The sequence below is a fragment of the Morone saxatilis genome, unplaced genomic scaffold (assembly GCF_004916995.1).
Source record: "Morone saxatilis isolate NCDOM2014 unplaced genomic scaffold, NCSU_SB_2.0 Contig2, whole genome shotgun sequence".
Classification (NCBI taxonomy): domain Eukaryota; kingdom Metazoa; phylum Chordata; class Actinopteri; family Moronidae; genus Morone; species Morone saxatilis.
Genome location: NW_023339762.1, coordinates 22941829 through 22961804, shown reverse-complemented (window position 1 = coordinate 22961804; position 19976 = coordinate 22941829). Strand labels below are relative to the sequence as shown.

The following is a 19976-nucleotide window of genomic DNA, read 5'->3' as shown; positions in this document are numbered from 1 at the left end:
CAATCTACATTATCCACATACAATATATTGGCTGATATTGCTTTTTTAAAATATACAATAAGTTTTGATCAGTAAATGTAATTGAAGTAAAAAGTAAACTGTGCAGTATCAAATGTATATGATATATTTATTATGGCCGTTTAATTCTCTGCAATTTCTTTTTGTGTATCTAAAAAATTGTAGATCATAGCCAATATAACTGTGATGTAAAAATAGGCCGGTGGTGTCGGCCTGTTGGTGTATTGGTCGGGCTCTAACAGAAACCAGTCAATGAAAAGTGATGTTAAAAGTATATAAACATGCACACCCAGTGTACGTGAAGATGGTAGGTTAAGATACAAAGTGTTACCTTTTTGAGATCTTACTGAGATTGACTGAGTTGACTGACACCGGCTGTTTGTTCATGCCCAGTCTCCGAAAATAACAGATTATGAAATCTCACAAAAATCACTCACTAGCTACAACAAGCATGTACAATCCAGTTGTCCAACAAATTTCAACTGGCACCTACAGTGTTGCTAAATATACTTGTTATGCTGGCTAACAAGTGCACCCTGTGTTTAAATTGACAAGAACTTATCTTAAAGAGCCACACACTCGATATGGAGCTCAGGGCAGAAGTGGTGGGATGAGAGGAGCAGCACCATCTCCTTCAGAGAAAACACATTCCTCTCATGCACTTAAATGTGGACCGCACTCTTGTTCTGCCTCTGTGCCAGCTGCTCCTGCAGTTCAGTGCTGCACAGGGACTCAGTACATGCTTTTAATGATACAGTGGATCTGTTTACAGCCCTCAGGGGTATACACACGGTCCAAACACTGTGCCCATGCCAAAATCGACTATCTATCGTTGGAGTGGAGCCGTGAGGGTTGAAGCACGGGTCTGGTGCAGCAGGATTATGTAACTCTATCCCTTTGGATATGAGAGACTGGGGATGACTGCTTTATATCACATAAATTCAATACCAATTTTGAAGTTGGAAATGTTGTTCATACTGGGGATTTCATAAATGAAACTAAAGATACAATTTGATGCAACCTTTCTGTCAGTCAATCTCAGTCTAATCACAGAAATCAGGTAATGAATACAAGAAATAGACAAACATAAAATGTTGTTAAGGCGGGACAGATAAAGGAAATGAGCGCAGGCAAGCAGCATGGGCCCCCCCAAGATGCTTCAAGTTGTCTACCTGATGTCGAGTGTGTGAGTTCCGTCGTCCGCGGCTACAGAGAAGTGTCGCAAGAGCCAGAGATGGAGAGACAGAAAGAGAGAGAAAAGCAAGACCCAGATTAGGACCACAGCAGCTGCCCACCAAAGCTTTTACCAAGAGAGCATCCCTCATTCCACTCTGTGCTGGCATCAAACCCGAAAGTAAACAATAGGAACTGGACAGGACCAGGCAGAACTGGACACGGCCACCAGTGAGAGGCAGTGAAGAGGCCGGAGGAGGGAGGCAGCAACACCTTATCAGTCTGGCATCCGCTCCCTGACTGCCATTTATCCTGCTGTTTTTCACTGGCCTCCGCTCTTGCTTTGGAGGAGCAAGAGAGAGTATCTCTGCCAGAGCAGCCCAGTGATGCCAGGTCAGCAGTGAGTCAGGGGAGCTGATGGAGACAAACATTTATCCCTCCAACTGCCGCTCCTCTCCTCCTGCACCCCTCCAAATCCATCAGTGCCACCCTTTATCTCAGATGCAGAACGCCAGCGCTCAATGACTCATGAGGAAGGTTTCCAAAATCCATCTTAGCACAAATATGTTGGAGGTTTTTTTGGTTTGGTAAAAGATAAATCAAAGCTAAGATGCTTTGGGGGAACCCACCAAAATGGCCAGAAAGCCAGAGCAAGACAGAAAATAGATAGGAGGAGGAGCAATGTCGAGCGGGCAGACTGGTAATCAGTACCTTGATAAATGACTCCAAATTGCCATTAAATAACCTAACATTAAAAACAGAGCGGGGTCTAGCCCGCCGGGTGCCAGTGTGGGTTTTGAGCGGCCCATTGGGGTGTCTAGAATACAAAGAATGCAGCAAAATAAGTTAACAATGCAGCTTTCCCTTAAGAGGGGTTTATCTATTCTCCAATAACCTTTATGTCCTTCAAAAACTGAAACTGAAGTTGAGGCTCACTGATCTTTAAAACCCTCCGACTCAAGATGATGGACAGGTGAATGAGGGTATTTTCAGACACTGCTGAAACATGTGAATGAACTTTTTCTGTATAATCCTGTCTTTTCTTTCTCCACAAGATATCACAGGCCAGTGAAATATCAGTCCCGCTGGGAGCATCGTATGTGTCAGCAGCCACCTCATGACAGGCCCTGCGGGGTATTTGCCTCTTAGTTTGTGTGGATATGTGTGTCTGTGTGACTTAATGCAGTTTGGCTTCGTGTGACCTGTAGGACTGAGATGAAAAGAGACCAGGACTTACTTTCTGCTTCTCAGTCAGACAGAATTATTGTGCTAGAAAGCCCTGAAGCTGTTTTAAATGTCTGATCATGCCAACACAAAAGATGACATCTTTGCAATATGAATAAAACTGTTTCATCGTCGATTAAACTCACAATAATTTTCTACATTGAGTTTTTAGTCTAGCCGATTTTACACATTTCAAACATTTGAGGTTCTTTTAAGAATAGAGAACAGTGTTGGATGTGACCTTTTACTAGCAGTTCGGTAGGGGCAAAATAATCTTGAACCTATATTGTTGTGATTATAAAAAAATAACAAAAAAAGATGACCAAGTAAAATATATTCTCTCTTCTTTGCTGACTGACTTCACACTGTGAAGCTCCAAAACTGTTCAGTTTATACTGCTCATAAAGACCTGTATAATTAGTAAAACATAAAGAAGTAGCAAAGTAAAATCCAATGTAAGTGAAATATGCAGCTTCACTACAATTAGTGATCAAAAATATTCACAATAATGCGAGCATATTCAAGAAGTTAATTCCACACCTGAACATAAATGATGCAAACTAAGGATTCTTATTCGCTCCTCCTTTGTGTTTCTTTAAAACTGATGCTAAAACATTTTAAATTTCATGCAAATCATTTCTACTCTCCTCTCCTCTCGTAGGCTAAACATTCTCCATTTTACCCGTTCTCACTCTCTTTAAAGGTCTGACATATGGTACAGATGGGAATGGCGAGTACAGTAACCCCACCACACAATACCAGGTTGGGCTTAGAAAACATGGAGGCCGGCACATCTGCTCAGTACTCTCCAGGGTCTTTTTTTCCTGAGTCTAACTATGGACTCAGCTTTCATGGTCACAGAGTCCCATGAGAATTTCCTGGGGCGAACTGTCCTCGCCTTGATGAGCTGCAACACTTCATGAACGTTTCTGTCACTGTTGAAAGGAAAGTGGACTGGATGTGCATGTTGAATATGCACAGATCCTGAAGTGTGAGGGTGTACTTTACCTTGTGGTCATGTAGTCAGCTCTGTGGCCTGCGGGCAAAGAGAGAAAAGAGAAGAGACGTGAGGGGAAGTTAGATGTGTGGACATGCCAGGACCTGTCTCTGAGGTCCCTGCGGTGCATTTTGCATACGCCTGGTGAAGCATTTGAAGCCTGCCATCTGTCCGCAACCGCTGGCCTCTTGAGCAGCACAAACAAAACCCATACACACACCTACGCACACAAACACACTCGCACAAGAGCTCATAGCTTGCACAGAGACTTCTACAGGCGACACTTTAGCTACATTACAATTACAGTACAAACAAACATCTACCCAGCACACAGCTGTATGTTTACAACTGACGTAGGCACACAGACACACTAATCATTATAGTAATACACAGAGCTACAAGTTTGGACAGGCAAAGTAAGATTAAGCACAAAATAGCTTCCCAATGGTTTTGGAGAACAGGAGTAGTTTCGAATGTGTGGCCATCTGTTCCCATGAACAGGATCTGACCTGTCTGTGTGTCTGAGTGACTCATACTGTACTTCAGATCATTGACAACAATATGATTAAGGAGCATGTGGGAGAAGCAGGAGGCTTTTCTCTTCCCCGTTAGCACACAGCTTCATTACTCATTAAGTGGACAGTTTGACTGAGACCACCACGACTGCTGGTTAGAACAATGACTGACAGACACTCTTCTGGGTTGATGGTAGATTAGCTAAGGCCTCGAGGAGATCCCACCAATGTAGAATAAGGAGAACGCGTGGGTAATGACTGCCACCACTATAATACATGGCACTGTTAAGTTGGGACCAAATCAATCACTAAGACGGATAATTCAAATTCACAATCCCCATCAGCTCTGGCTTGCCTGGCTAAAACCCAGATTACCATCTAGGAGCTTTTACTAGTGGAAAAAGCAGGCAAACAATGGGAAGTTTGCCACGGAAACCACTTAAATTATTCAGTAGGACTGCAGAAAATAATAATAAATAATAATTCAGCAACAAATTATTAGTTTTGTTGGATGTTTGGACACTGATTACGGCTAATATTTTTGGCTGGAGGAATGCAATGCACAGACTGGTGACAGTGGATATGACATTGAGAGGCAAGATTCAAGAGCAAGTGCTCGTCACAGTTTGACAACAGGAACAATGGAAGAGCAGAGAATAAAAGTACAGGGATCGTGACTGTACCTTCACCAAGTGTCCTCTTCAGCAAGTCATGTTTGGCCTGCAGCTTGGAGATTAGATTACTGCCCTCCAGAAACTCCCGGAATTTCTGTGGAGAATTGAGAGTAATTACATGGCGGCCCAGAGTGCCAGCCAGAGCACCCGTTCTTAAGACAGCAATCTGTGATAAGAAAGCCAAGGGCAAAGGACACGCTGAGAGTCTTTTTAAAGCTTTTATCAGAGCATGTCCATCTTCAGACTGGAACAGGATAGCAGTTAGCCTTACAAAATGGAAATATTTTGGGAGAGTTGCCTTTCTGCCAGCTGATCAAAGATTTCAAAAGAGCTTGGTACATAAGATTCAGAAATTTCAAATTTGCATGCACAGACTAAGCATGTTAAAGTCCAGATAAAAGCTTTGAGCTCATATTCTCAGATTCATTTGAGAGATTTTTGTAGCAGCTATTATTATATAATCAGACAAGAGAAATCTGGCATTTTCACCACTTTTAAAACATCTAAGTATAGAAAGCTAACCCATCCATCAAAGAAAGTCTATAAGAGAGATCTATTTCTATTTTCAAACAGAAATAAAAGACATTTCTGAAGTCTTTCCACTTTGTATTTGCTCACTTGTATCCAACAACAGCCTCTTTTCTTAAACCACACATCCCCCCTCACCATGAAGTAGAACTGCTCTGTCTCCTGCTGGTTGGCCCTCCTCTTTGCAATGCTGGGTTTGCTGAGGTACGTCTCCGACACGGTGGACTTGACCGACTCTGTGGATCGGCTGTGGTGGAAACACTCGGACACGTCGTAGTCTTCAATGGTCACCATGTCCTGGATGGTGGTCAGGGTGGCCTCTGACGTCTTCTTGATCTGGAGACACAAGGGATGGCGGGGGACAGACATTTAAGGAATTGGTCGGAAAAAAAACTAGCCTGCTTAAAAGCTAGATGTCTTCTTTTCACTATCACAACGTTACCATCACTCATCAGCTTGTATCATCACACTCCCTAAAAACCTCTCGCTATCCCATGACACTGAAAAATTCTGGTGTTTTCTGACAAGACACACGTTTCTAAAAAAAATCCACAAGCCCTTAAACATGACTCCCAGCCAAAGCAATCAATTTGCATGCACTCAGAGGGGCCAGAGGTGAACAGTGCCGGCTGGAGATGGTACATTCAGTCGCAGGCTTTTAAGATTCATTTCCATAACCGCCTCTTTCCTGTCAACAGGAGTGCTTCTGCCGGAGCTTATAAACGTCATGACTTTGCTGAGCGTGCGCCACCGCTTACTGCGAAAGATGTTCAGCCAGTGCAAGTGCTGCAGGCCATGACTGTGGCCAGTATATGATGAGGATGACAGAGGATGTGATAAACAAATGGGAGGGCAAATGAGTTTGTAACGGCTCCATAAAGGTTTAAGAGACCAGAGCAGATACACATCGATTGTGTAGCCTATAAATAAAGAACCTTGAGTAAACGGATGTGATGGTCCCATGGAGTATTAGACCCACTGTTGGGTAGAACTGAGATAAAACTCCTAATATTTAGATGAAAAATGAGGTTATAAAAATAAAGTTGTAATTTGCTTAATAATAATACTGTTATAATATAAATTTGACAAGAAAATGCATAATTTTATGAGAAAAGTGATGTTAACATCAGCATGCTAACAAGCTTGCAGCGCTTCCAAAAATGCTAACATGCTGATGTTAAGCAGGTATGATGTTTACCGTGTTCATCGTGTTAGGATGCTAACATTTTGTTATTAGCACTAAAAACAAATCGCAGAGCCATGCACTAGCATGGCTAAAAAGTCATTATATGCAACTTCATTTGCTACATTTGATGATACATAGAAATATATTAAAACCAGGGTCAGGGTCAGTCAAGGGTCAACACAGTGGCCATTCTGCCTGATGTTTAATCCTTCAAATTCACTGACTTCACTGTAGCACAGTTTGCTACAATAATATCAATATAGAGCCATATAGGCTAGGGGTATTTGCAAAACAAGAAGAAAAAGGAATATGAAGAAATAGAGAAAAAGATAAAAGAGACAAACAGACAAGGAGGAAGAGTCTCGAGGCTGTCAAGTGTGAGCATGACTCACTGATGTGGAAAAGCTGCAGAGGGAAAGAGGCCATGCTGATGTAGAAACACCAACAACCACCTCTCTGGAAACATTCTGCAAAATGCTCCTCTTCATTCAACAGAGACTGTGGGGGAGAGTGGAGCGCTGTGACGACCGCAGCTCAATTGTGTGATTTTAAAAGGTGGGGGCACCACAGGTCAACGGGGCCTGAGTGAGACACAGCTGGAATTTCTCCTAATTATTCTTAATGGTCTGGACCCCCAATCAAAGGTAGTGACCCAATTTCTTAGTTATTAAGTGAGCCTGACCTCAGTGCTAATGAAAGAACAAGGTGGATTCCTGTTGAAACTGAACACAGAGACAACAGTGGATTATAGCTAGTTTCTTAAAATGGCTTGACCTGTGACTCATTTTGCCTTCAAAAAAGAAAAAGAAAAAAAAAAGCACCTGAAAGCCAAGGTGGCCTTTATCTCTTTCATGTGCAACACTGATGGATTACAGTGCTGACACACATGCTTAAGGCATAAAATGTGGATGTAGTTACAGTGTCATCCATCCCATCATGAAGCAAAAACATTCTGCAGGTTGGAACACGGCTAATTACAGCGTGGAAAAGGAAATGGGGGATTCTGTGATCATAAAACTTTGCAAAAACTTCATCCAGTCTTGTGACAACGGTCTGGGATTGTCATTTTGTCATCAAAGGAGTGATTTTCTGCACAAGAATGAGAAGGAACCAGCTTCCTTCAATAGACAGAGAAAACAAAACAAAAGTCTACACTGTTACTTTACATGTATGTGCTAAAGTTTTATCCACAGCAGGTCCCTAAAATAGGTAACCTCCTGCGACTAACAGTCATTAGTTGTGAGTGTGTTTGGTCTCTCTCTATCTCTCTCCCCGTGTGCCTGGCAGCCTCATCCATGGTGGCCCCCATGGAGGCGAGAGGCCCAGCTGTCATCATGAAGACAGGACCCATGCATGCGAGAGAATCGCTCCCAGTGAAAAAAAGCTGTTGAGTTTATCCATTATTCAGCAGACGAATAGTTACCAGTGTTCACTGCTGGGCTCAATTACAACAGAGTTCTTAGTGAGACTCGCTGGATTTGGCCATTAGACCCTGTAGCGGCACAACAGACCTGGAGAGTAGTCCCTGTGATTGAATTAAGTTTGTTTATTTACAATAAAGAATCATGACTCAGGTATTTCCTATGGTGCCAAACAGACAGCCCACCAATGCGATGGGCTAAGCATCAGTCTGGCTTACTTACAGTCATGATTCCCTGGACTGAAAATAACTTCTGGAATGTCAAAATCCAAAATGATTCCACTCGTCACACTCTGAAATCAATGTTATTCTGCAGGGCAGCAGTACAATATCACTAAAAGTTATTTCAACATCTATCATCACGTCTCAAAAGGCAGACTGCTGTCCATAGCTTTCAACAGACCATGTAGTAAGTGTGTAATCTTCTGATCATCCAGCTATGAGCACGCACACACATATTCCCACGCACACATACAGGCTTTGATGTGTCTCCCTGAGATTTATCTGAGGAAAAACAAACACTCTCTGCAAAGGAGATGGTATTAGATTGCCAGAGTTTGGTGTGAAACGCCTTGAGAATACGAAAGAGAGCAGAGGAGGAAAATCAGCCTGTGTGAGCTCTGGCTTATACAGACGCAAACAAGATCTAAAAGGGCAGATTATTACATCTGAGAAGGGGATGAACCACGCTGACTGACTGAGGAGCTGGAATGAACGATGTCCTCGGAGATCTGACTTTTTTAATGAAAAAATATTCAATTGTAATTTCTGCAGTGAGGCACCCAGCATGGCTATGTTAACACCAGCCCTTTAGTAAACGTGAGATCGAGAGCCTTCAAACCCCAACCACCACTGATGCAGAGTACATTATTCAGCAATGTTTTCTTTCACCGTTTCAGGAGTCAAAGAGGTTCGAGGAAACAGCTGCACTTCTATTAAGCACTGCCCTGCAGCCTTTCCTGCCCGGATAAAGACAGATTCTCTTTTCTCTCTTGTACATTTGACAGTCGTGCTTATAGGTCATTCACAGCGCTTTCAAAGTTCATTTTTCAAGGATGTATCTGGCACGCCGTACCCGGGAAGAGAGGCCATCTGGTGATCCTAACACAAGGCAGCAGCGCCCTCCAATTCTGACCCACCAGGACATCCGCTTCAGCGAGGCAGGCGGAAAAGGACATGAAGCAACCAGGGCTTGTCATCATACCCTCACACACACACACACACACACACACACACGCACACACAGGGGTGCGTGTGTATGTGCCCTGTTGTCGAAATACTGTACAGACTGCAGGCAGTGTGAACTGTGATGACAGCAGCAGGACCCTGACCAGACCTGATGCACAGCATAAAACAACACAAGGGCAGGGCTGCAACTAAGGATTATTTCCATTATTAAGTAATCCGATTATTTGTTCTATGAATCAGTTAATCATAACTTCTATAAAATGTAAAAAAATAGTATACATATTCAATTTAGACGGATATAAAACACCATAACCTCTGAAAGGCTGGAACCAATGAATATTTGGAATTTTTGCTTGAATAAATGACTAAATTGGTGATCAAACTTCACAGATTAAGTTTCAGTTGATTAACTAATTGATTAATTAAACGGATGTTTCAGCTCTAGTAATTAACACTGAAATGAGCCCAAAAATGAAGCTATCCTATTCATCATCGTTCATTCCAGTAGATATATTTTAAATCAATTCCACTAAAGTGTTGAAAATATGATGAAAAGGAACCTGAAGTCACAGTGGATCTAGACAAAGTTGAGTGACATGCTCCTGTGTTTCTGTGAGTCTTTGTAGTGGGATAAAAAAAAGAAAGCGCACTGACGTGGAGGGAGGGAGAGAAACAGAGAGAATAAAGACATAGAGCTCATAGAGGGGAAGCAGGTCAGACATGATACAAAAGCCAGCCTGATGGGCGTGATTGCATTGATGTGAAACTGTGGCAGTCGTGGGATTTCTCCCCTACTGGCTTTTGTTTTATAGAAAATGTCGAGTTACTTGTCTGCATGCTGCAGACATATTAAAACGATACAGCCCGAGAAGCAGAGATGCACCTCCAATGTCAGAACAGAGCAGCGCAGGACAGGTTTGTGCAAATAAAAGCGAGACAGTGAATTCTACCGGTGGGAGCAAAAATGGAGGCTTCACAGAGAGGGTTTGATGGCTACCTGCAGGGCATGAGGGAGAGAGGAAAATACAGAGTGTGCATGGTTGTGTCTGTGTGTAGTGTGTATATGCAACAAAAACTTAGATTTCTTGAGCGATCATCAGCAACTATTCTCTGTCTCACCTTGGATGACTTCTGGCTAAAGTTAACTTTGTTAAACAGTTTTAATGTTCTGCAACTGTCATCTTGCAACCAACAAATAGAAGCATAACTAAACTCCTGCATCTCTGGCAGACGACGAAACTGGAGCAACAGAGAATAGTTTTGACACGTTTGACATATCTAAACCCCCACACGCCACAAATACCTGTATAATGTGTTCAATTGATTTGCGCCATTTTACCTCTTCGTTCTCAATCTTCAGAGTAGCCAGGCGAGACTGTAGCTGCTGGAACCTCAGGATGAGTTCTCCGTTCACCGGTGGCTGCACTGAGATCTGACACACCTGGAAAAATAAATGAGGAAATACACAGTCAATGATCAGGAACCTGAAATTACAACCTACTGAAGGAAAAAGGAGGCCTCTGGTTTAAACAGGATGCAGCTACCCAAATTCTTTTTCAATTGCAGAGCAGACCGCAGTGACTTTTGCCAACTGAATGCAGACAGCCACACAACAACAGCTAGTAAACAGACATGATATCAGCGTTGGCAGTGCCAGCCAAAAACCGAAAACTCATAACACATGTTGAGCTACATGACTGCAGGGGGAGAATTAACACATGATTTGTCAAATTCAGTGCCCCATAAAACCTGATCCGGCAGCTAACATGCAGTAAAACGCTGCACTTAAGCCACTGACAATCAGACCTCATTATGCCTGAGACTTTTTTTAAATCAACTCCAAATTCACTTCCATGTTGTTTTTGGAAACAAAACATCATGAAATTCATGGTATACATATGGTTTATTTTTGCAGTTTCCCCTCCAAATACAGTTCCATATTACCATACCACAAATGCACAACTGCTTTTCACCATCCCATCTACTACTTTTTATGTACTATGTACCTCGTCTCCCATATGAGGCTGAAACTCAAATTTTGCCGGTGGACAGAAGGCCGTAGGGTACATCTCCATGAACCTCTGTCGGTCACTCCGGGGGTCCAGACTGTCTACGGCATTCTCTATGATGTCAAGACCCTCGTGGCGTGACGTCTCGAGGTTGTATTCGGCTGACAGGTAGGTCCGCAGGGCCCGGTTCAGACTGGCGTGGTACCCCAAATCACAACACTGGAAGAGGGGAAAGAAGAGAGTGAATGTCAGATGGAAAATCAGGAAGATGAGTTGTTATAATTTATAGAACTTATAAGAAATGAAAACTTGAAATTTTAATTTTTTTGCATGTTTCCAGCAGCAAAACAAAACAGTTGCCCCACCACCAAAATTCATGAACCCTGGACAGAAACCTACTATGACAGGAACACAATTTATCCTACAGGTCTCAATACACCAACCAACACAAAACTAAGGCTGCAAATAACAATTAAATAGCTTGTTTTGTCTGATCAAATGCCCAAACCCACAAAATGATTGCCAGACATTTATGATGACAGGAACATGACTTATGTATGTCCAAATATACCTGTGATTGACTCATATATGGTCAGAAAATATGATTTGACCTTTAAATAAGACAAATTTCACAATTAAACAGTCCAGCACTTTCTGAGCCAGCAGTGAAGCCTCCGTGTTACATAATATTACCTCAGTGTTAATTAATGTTACCTCCAGGATCTAAAGCTGATTTTTAATATCAAGAACCTTGTACAAGATCTCTTCTGGGAAGAAAGACATGCCCCAGGCACCAACAAACACAGACAGACACAAACATGATAACACTACCAGCCAGTTTGTACACTTTGTTTTCGACTATAAAAAACAAATATCCTTTATCAATAAACGAATGTGTGTCAGCCAGCACATACAACTCACACAGAGTGCATCCCACACACACACACACACACACCCTGGTGAGATGTGAAGGCGTGTGAGCAAAGCAGGGAGAGGGGTAATTTCAGCACACAGCATGCCGTTGAATAGAGGTTGCAGTTCTCTTCTCTTTCAGTCCTGCCTGGAATATAAAACCCCCAAAACGCTTGCTAAAAACCTGGCTTCCCCTTTCCTTAGAAATGGCAGAGAAAATGGTGCAGTAAGTTTATTTCTCTAACAAGATAATAATAACACAGGTGAGCCATAAAGAAATCACATTTATCAGTACAGTAGCAAAAAAGGTCAAACAATCTGCTTGCAACCCTGAGTAGATTTTGGTGTGAGTTCTGTAGTGAATGGAGTGACGACCCACAGCAGTAGGCTACGTGACAAAAAGAAACTAGGTTTCAGGTTCAGGGTCACTCCTGCTCTGTATTCAGACAGTCTGAAAGATGTGGAAACATTTCAAAACTGTCAGAAAAACATAGCAGAACTGAATATAATATGTGGGTTTTCAATAATGACATGAAGAGAAGAAAAAAAGGAAAGAATAGTTTTCTTTACAAAAGTTAATAAGCTGCTTTAATACTGTCCTGCACTGTAATTTCCATCCCACAGTCTGGTGCTCTTAGATCTCTTTTATATCGGGCCCGACTGCTAAAGTCATCAGTGTCTCCTCTGATCATGATTTTAAATCTCTTCAAAAGGTCTGTGAAAATACCCCTGAATAGCAATCCTCTGCATGAAGAGCACAAAGAAACTTATTAAAATCTACCTTAGGAAGGGGGGATGGTGTCAGTAAATAGAAAGATGACTGCAAAGTGTGTGTTCAGTTCTGTTGAGTATCCTTAAAAAATAACTTTTTTCCAGTCTCACTAGAGACAAACAACACTGAAGATGAAGCTGTCTCAGAACAGCGCTGATAAAAGCATGTGGTTTTATATACTTACATCAATTAAGTCCGACAGGTCGTGGATGTAGTATTTGAAAACGGAGGAGTTTGACGCTTCCAGTGTCAGTAGGTACTCGTTCCGGGCTTTGATCGACTTCAGCTTGTTCTCAGAGTACTTGGCTTGACGCTGATGAGAGAATTAGACGCAAGAATGAGAAACAGACAGCAACAAAGTGAACGAGAGTTTTAATGAGTCGAGAATTGCCTTTTTGACAAGTGATTGTGCTTTTAAGTCTCTGCACGCACTTCGTGTCTCGGAGCTGAGACTGGATTACTGGCCAAACAACAGCTCCAATAAACAGTAGAGAAGAAATAAGGTAAATTATGTTAAAAATAGCACCAAAAAAAAAAGGGAACAAGAATGAAAGAATAAAAACTTAAACTAAAAACAGCCTGTGTCCTTCACTTCAACTAGGGTACCTCAGTCTGAGCCATCTGTCTTTGTCCTACACTTCCTCTCTACCACAGACAAATACAAGGCTGTCCGTTAGTCACCATCCACTGACCAATGGACTCTGACTCACACACGCAAATCATCCATATTTTAACACTTCCTGAATGCATGGCAGGAAGAGTCTTGTTAAAAAGGCAGTTCAGACATCTGCCACATAGATGTAACAGAAAACAGGCCTGTTCTGAGAAACAAAGCCTGCTTTGATTTGACAGCGCTTACAGTGTGTTTTCCTTCACTCAGGTCAGCGGGACCTCTGAAAAAGCTGTGCTGTGGCCCAAAAAGCATGATCAGATATTTCGTTGCATACAAACTACGAAAAGAAAATGTGTAATGGAAAAGTGAATGGTTTGTGTACTAGTTTAACTGCAAATTGGATCGGATAAAAATAGTTAAGGACTGCGAACCCCTGGCGTTTTACCTTCTCTTTCATCTTCTCAATCTTTTTCACAGAGCTGCGCCTCTGGTATTTGTCCTCCATTCGGATGCTGAAGACTGGATCTCCCCTGCCAATCTGCTTTTCCTCCTGTTTCTCAGCCTCCTTCAGCTTGCTCTCTGCACTGATGCTCTCCGAGTGATACATGTGGTAGGTCTTCATCACCTGGAGATAAACAAAAGTGTCAATAAGCTGAAGAGAAAGTCATCCTTAAGGCATGTTTCAATAAGTCATTATTCCCTTTTTTAAGACTAGCAACATCCTGAAACTGTTGTGCTGTGTTTGTTAAAAGTTGAGTTTCAGGTCAGTGGCTGAGGTCAGAGGTCAGAATAATCCATCTTCATAGTCGAGACTTCCCTTTTATAACACACAGACATCCTTCGACCCGCTCATTCATTACAAATCGATTCAACTCATCTCACAGCAGGCGGTTCGTCTCTCCCTAAACCACAAACCAAAGACAGATTCTCTCCAGCCTTTTTATAAGAGGCGCTCATACGGCCACAACAACCACAAATCACTGCAGCTAAATCTAACATGCTGCCTTCAGGGCTCAGTGTTTTAAAAAAAAAAAATACAGAAATTTTGGTTTGCCCTCTAATTTTGACATGAGGTTATTGGAGGGAGGTTGGTTTATTGGTTTAATAAGGTTTTAATTCAGATTGTATTAAAGTTCATCTTAAGCTGTAATGGGTCCATGCCACAAGAAGACCTCCTGGGATTTGAGGACTAACATTTTTCGTTAGGTCTAAAAATTTATTTTTCTAAAGGTAATAACGGCAAATAAGTTGAACCCTTCCGCCCCTCGTGTCATCATACTGTAGCTATTCAGTACAAGGAAAATGCATTACCTTGATAGTGAATGGCTGATTAACACTACTTCCTATGATTTGAGTCATCTTCATGAGAAGAGGTTGGAGTATGAGCATTACTCATACTTATTCCATGAATCCATTTAGCAGTGACTCAATTGTTAAGTAGCAGGTAAACCACAATGAAACATAAACAATGAATTGTTCAAATGGCAGAGAGATTCTAAAAGTCTTATTAGCACTGGCTAACATCTTCGGGAGAGGCAAGAACAAATCTGCTTTGCGGACAGTGCAGATGAATCACTGGCTGGAGGAGAAATGAGGCTGAAGTCCTTGAAACTAATATTGAGTCATAAGGAAGAGAACTCACTGACCCTCACCGATGTATGAAAATGAACAATTACCATTTATAGTAGTATTATGGCTTTTTATATAAAATAAGTATACAGACTGCAATAGAAAGTATTGTACCATCCCCTGCCAATTATTATATACACAAAATTATTTTCACAAACAAAAGCAGGTGCACTATCAAGAACAAAACGCATTCACCAAATGTTTCATCTTATTTGTCCTCTCACGTCTCACTGCCATTTGGAGCTGCCAACTTGCAAAGTGTCAACAGCAAAATACAAGCTAATCCAGACCTCACAGAGGTCACAGAGTCATTAGTGTAGAAGGAGAGGGGAGATGAGTTTGTACTATATTCTACTACCTTTAACCTTTCCAAATAATCAACCCAACATTATAACAGGAAAAGTATGAAAGTTTTTCTTTGTATGCTTGTTTAGTCATCTTTGTGTTTTTTTGGGAATTTAATTTTTTCAAAGGAGCAAATAAACTACATTGTGTGAGAAGCTCCATGAGCCTGGGTTCATGGCAGCTGGCCAAATGTACTGAACTGAGAACAAAGGCAGAAAATACATTCAAACTCCCAGGAGAACGCAGCAATATAGAGCACCAGTGGTTTAACCTGGAATGAACCAACTCCAGCAAATTACAGCTCCACAACCTGTGAATGCTATACACTTGTCTGCACAAAACCTCAACTTCAGTACACATAGAGACTCACCCATCTCAAAATCTAAACATCTTTTCCCCAAACTGAGTTATTTCTGTTTGAGTGGAACAACGGAGCAAAGCCTGATTTGTCGAGAGCCCTCTGCCTTTGGTGGGGTTTGACCTAACTGGAACCAGTTTAGAGATGGGTGACTGACCTTGGGCCCTGTACTCCTCACTTACTGGTCTGGACTCTGCCGCTGCTGTGTTTACTTTGGTGTTTCTTTTAGAGGGACATATTTAGAGATAGAGCAGACCTGTTATTTCATTGGCGGAAACTGACATTGGGACTGTGGCTGTCTGATGCAATAGCTACCTAGTATGTGTGTGTGTGTGTGTGTGTGTGTGTGTGTGAATATGTGTGAATATGTGTGAGTCCTCCCACAGGGGCTAAACCAGGTCAAATCTGGAGTGTGGACTGTGGTGAGAGTGACACACATTGAGTTTGGAGTAACACGTTGTTGTGTTTGGAGCAGCGCAACCATCGACTGGAAGTGTAACCACGGTGATCCACTATAGTGAGTAACTTCAGACTGTAGCAAACTGAACACTTCATCACTCCATCTCTTGGGAAGCAACAGCAACTGCCTCAACTTGTATCTCCATCTGTGTACATCCCAGGTTACCATGACGATTAATGAGGAGGATAAATTGTTTGTTTGTGAGGAATTACATGGCTGATGACACAAAAACACATCACAACTATGACTGAATTCCATTTTATTTGTTTTACTTTAATGACATGTTTTTGTTGCTGCGGTCTGTCAGTGACTAAGGTAGCTGATATGACACTATGTATGCCTGTATCATATATCATATATAAACAACATGGCTTATGAGCTATGCTATATGCAATAAAATCAAGCCTCGATTCCATCCAGTCATCCTGTGTAAGAATACATCAGCGTCTAATTGTCCAACAACATCTGTGAAGCATTAGACTACACTTCAACTGAACAGGGCTGACTGGGGCAATTAAGGCAGTGGAATTAGCTATTGATTCATGATTTAAGATCCTTTCTCCACCAAGGTCAGAGTTAGACACAGACAAACTACTTACAGCAAAGTCACTGCACGGAGGAGATGAAATGGCCTTTATATAAACCAGACTGCAGATGTTTGATGAAGAAATCTGATGGTCTGGTTTAATGTTTAACCCTTGGGTTCAAAGGTCGGCAGCCAATGCTTCGTTTACCATTTTGTGTTTCTCAAAATAAATATATGGCATGTAATTGCAACATCCCTGATTCAATGCTGACTGGGGACCTCTGTTGCATGTAATCGCTCTCCCTTGGTATGCCATCTGTCCCTACTGTCAACTACTAAATAAAGGCAACAATGCAAAAAAGAGGAAAGAAAATGTATAAGGCAAGTTGCTATTTGGCTCCTACCCCCTGGTGTGGCTTTGCATGAATTTGTTTTGAAGAGCTAGAAAACACAGCTGATAAGAGCCTTTAAAACAGAATACGACCTCTAATGAGTCAAGCAAACATAAAGTTGATAGTTCAGTTTGGATAACCAGCTCATGAAGGAAAAAGAGATTGTGTTTCCCTACAGCTTGAGCAATTTTTGGTCGTAGTCTATTTGCTTGTGTGTTGAATATTTCATCCTGCAGATATCTTTCAGCTACAGTGTTAAAGACTTCAAGCTGTTACAAGCAGTTAGAAGAGAGTTAGCTCCGTGCTATAAACCAGTCTCAACCACAGCAAAGACAAATCTACTAAGTGCATTAGTTAAAAACAAAGGCAGTCATTACTACTTACTGTGTATAGCTCATTTAGGACCTTCATTAAGTCTTCCTGGAGCTGAAAGGCTATTTCCTTGCTCTGAAAAAGAAACACAGAAGAAGAAAGCGATGAGATTGTGACAGCAAATCAGTAATTCGACAGGGTAAAATACACAAAGAATATTTCCCAACACAAATGATAGACAACACAAACCAATACAGTGGCACCATGCTGTCAGTCCTGTCTGCCAAGTTGAATTTCCATTATAAAACACTGCAGCAGCTACTTTTATTGATGTGAAACTTGCCAACAAATGCACACCACTTACTGTATTTTAGGTATTATATGAATGGTGTACAACGACCAGACATTGACCCGTGGTTTGAATGATACAAACCCAAAACAGAACAGTAGATTTATCATCCTGTGTCAAATACAGGGTTTCTGTGTGAAAGTGGTATCAATGTCACCGTGGCTTTTCCACTCAAATCGTCGAACACAGCTTGAGTTTCCCCGTCCACATGCTCAACACATTATCTAGCTTCTACGCCTCAATGTGAAAGATTTTTCCCAAATATGTTAACTCAATCAGCCATGCCACAAGGCTGAGTCAGTAACACTATCACACACACACACACACACACACGCCCACATTAATGCATCTCACGGTAGTGGGATACAGTTTAACAGTAATGCTGTGATGGATTTAGAGGGGCTTTCACTATTAATTTAACTATGGAGCTCCCATATTTCCTTCACACTGACTCATATACTGTATCACATGTTTATGAGATTATGAGTCATGACAATGAATTTTTGATCTCTCTACTACAGTTGATACCACACGCTGCTACCTGGATGATGTTACAGCCTTGGCCCGCACTCCAGGTCTTTTCTTTAACCCAATTATGCTCAGACAAATCTCATTCTGGGAGCCGCTCCCTGCAAAAGGCTATAAGAGGGTTCTGAGTAGGGATTGAACCACCTAGAGTAGTGGGTTAGAGTGGTGATTTACTTCTGATCAAGTATAGAGTGCATTGCAGATTTCTTAAAGGGCAAAGATCGTCAAAAATAAATAAAAGCTACAACTGCAATTGATAATTATTAAAAGCACACCGTGGAGGTTTTGACCAATAGAAATAGTAGAGTGTGATGGAGTGAGGTTTTTAAATATGGGTCCCTATTTTTTTTATCATGCATGAGCACAAAGCAGCTGGTTTCAAGCTATTATGTTGGTCGTTTGAAAGCTAGAAACAATGGATATAAACAATTAATAATAAACAAGGAATTAAAAAATACAAAAGTTGGCTATGGAAATGTTTTATAAGGAAGGAAATGCCTTCATCACATTTGTTAGACCTCCTATAATACACAATGTGTTTAATACCTTTGTTTATTTAAAATAAAACTCTTTAAACACTTTAAAAGATGCTGTTGCACACACAGAGTGCACAAGTGTGGAAAAACATGGAGGATTTTTTATATTTTTTTTAAAGTAGATTCTAAAATATGCATTAAATAGGATTTAAGGGGATTTTCTGAGCCATGTTTTTATACTTGTTGCAATTCCAGAATTTGTGAGCAGTCTGTCTGCTAGTATTAGCTGCAGGGTCTGGAGCATACGGTGAGCTAATCTGAAGCAAACCAGCTAACAGCAGGGCCAAAAAATTACAAACACACATTTCTTTGTTACATTACTTACATTTGGTTGTATATAAACTGTTTTCAAGAACCTACTATTACTAAAATTTTGAAGTAGTGTTCATGGCAATAATACCCTAACACTGAACAATGTATGGGATTTCCTGACTTGAGATTAGATGAGTCACACATGCTCTGTGGCCTCATGTGGGTGTTGGCAACAGATAAGAGGCTCCATTGAGGTCACACACCTCATTGAATCAGGTGAGTTTACAAATATGTTCCTTCTGACACACAATGAGACCAATTTTCAGTTCTGAACTCTTAACATGCAACAGATCAAGACAGAAGCAATCTTGTGAAAACTTGTGTTCACAAACGCTCACTCTTGGTCTTCACAAGTGGCTCACAGTTAAAGCTGCACAATGTCCAAGTATATGAATAGACAGCAAAGAGGATTAAACTCTCAGTTAGCAGGTGCCAGACTGGTGTCTGAAATAAGAGTGTCGTGCTGGGTGACCTGACCGATTGGCAACATTTTCCCAACCATCACCTTGTCTGTCAGTTCCCTGATTTGTAGTTCTTAGCTGATCAGAGGGAAAACAGCCTGTAAGCCTGGATAACCAGAGCTTTAGAAGCCAAAAACTTGGCAAGAGTCAAACCCTAACTCAGGTGTGTTTGAGAATGGAGTTTAGATAAGGGAGCTACAAAAAGGTATTTTTGGTAAATTATAGATTGATCTTGTCCTTCAGTTCATGGTAGATCTGTAATTGTATCCTGCAAAAGATGACAGAACCATATTTTAAGTAAACTACCTATCAATTGTAGATTATTACATATTACAAAGATAGTAAAGACACAGGCCTTTACCTGTGGGAAACTCCATTAGCAACAGTTGGTTCAGAGGACAGAACCTTTGACTATCTGTCAGATCTAACACTTGTCAGCTCTTCTCCATTGAGAAGACTGGGAAGTGATCCAGAGCTCAATGAAAAGCCCTCTCAGTGATCACATGAGCCGGAGAGAGCGTGTGTGAGAGAGAGAGAGA

General features: G+C 41.4%; 1 protein-coding gene across 5 annotated transcripts in view; it reads right to left on the bottom strand.

Annotated features, from left to right (window-relative positions):
• Window positions 1-19976, bottom strand: part of srgap1a (SLIT-ROBO Rho GTPase activating protein 1a) — a 50637-nt gene that overhangs the window by 20189 nt on the left and 10472 nt on the right. For 4 of the 5 annotated variants that reach the window (XM_035664900.1, XM_035664899.1, XM_035664898.1 and 1 more), the window contains exons 3-11: window positions 17324-17386; window positions 13675-13854; window positions 12801-12929; window positions 10930-11151; window positions 10263-10364; window positions 5268-5465; window positions 4611-4695; window positions 3424-3451; window positions 1903-2008 (exon numbers count right to left, since the gene is read on the bottom strand). In XM_035664900.1, the coding sequence (XP_035520793.1) occupies window positions 1903-2008; window positions 3424-3451; window positions 4611-4695; window positions 5268-5465; window positions 10263-10364; window positions 10930-11151; window positions 12801-12929; window positions 13675-13854; window positions 17324-17386 (1113 nt within the window). Of the gene's footprint in view, window positions 1-1190; window positions 1225-1902; window positions 2009-3423; window positions 3452-4610; window positions 4696-5267; window positions 5466-10262; window positions 10365-10929; window positions 11152-12800; window positions 12930-13674; window positions 13855-17323; window positions 17387-19976 lie in introns of all 5 variants that reach the window. The other variant, XM_035664901.1, reaches the window with a different exon arrangement.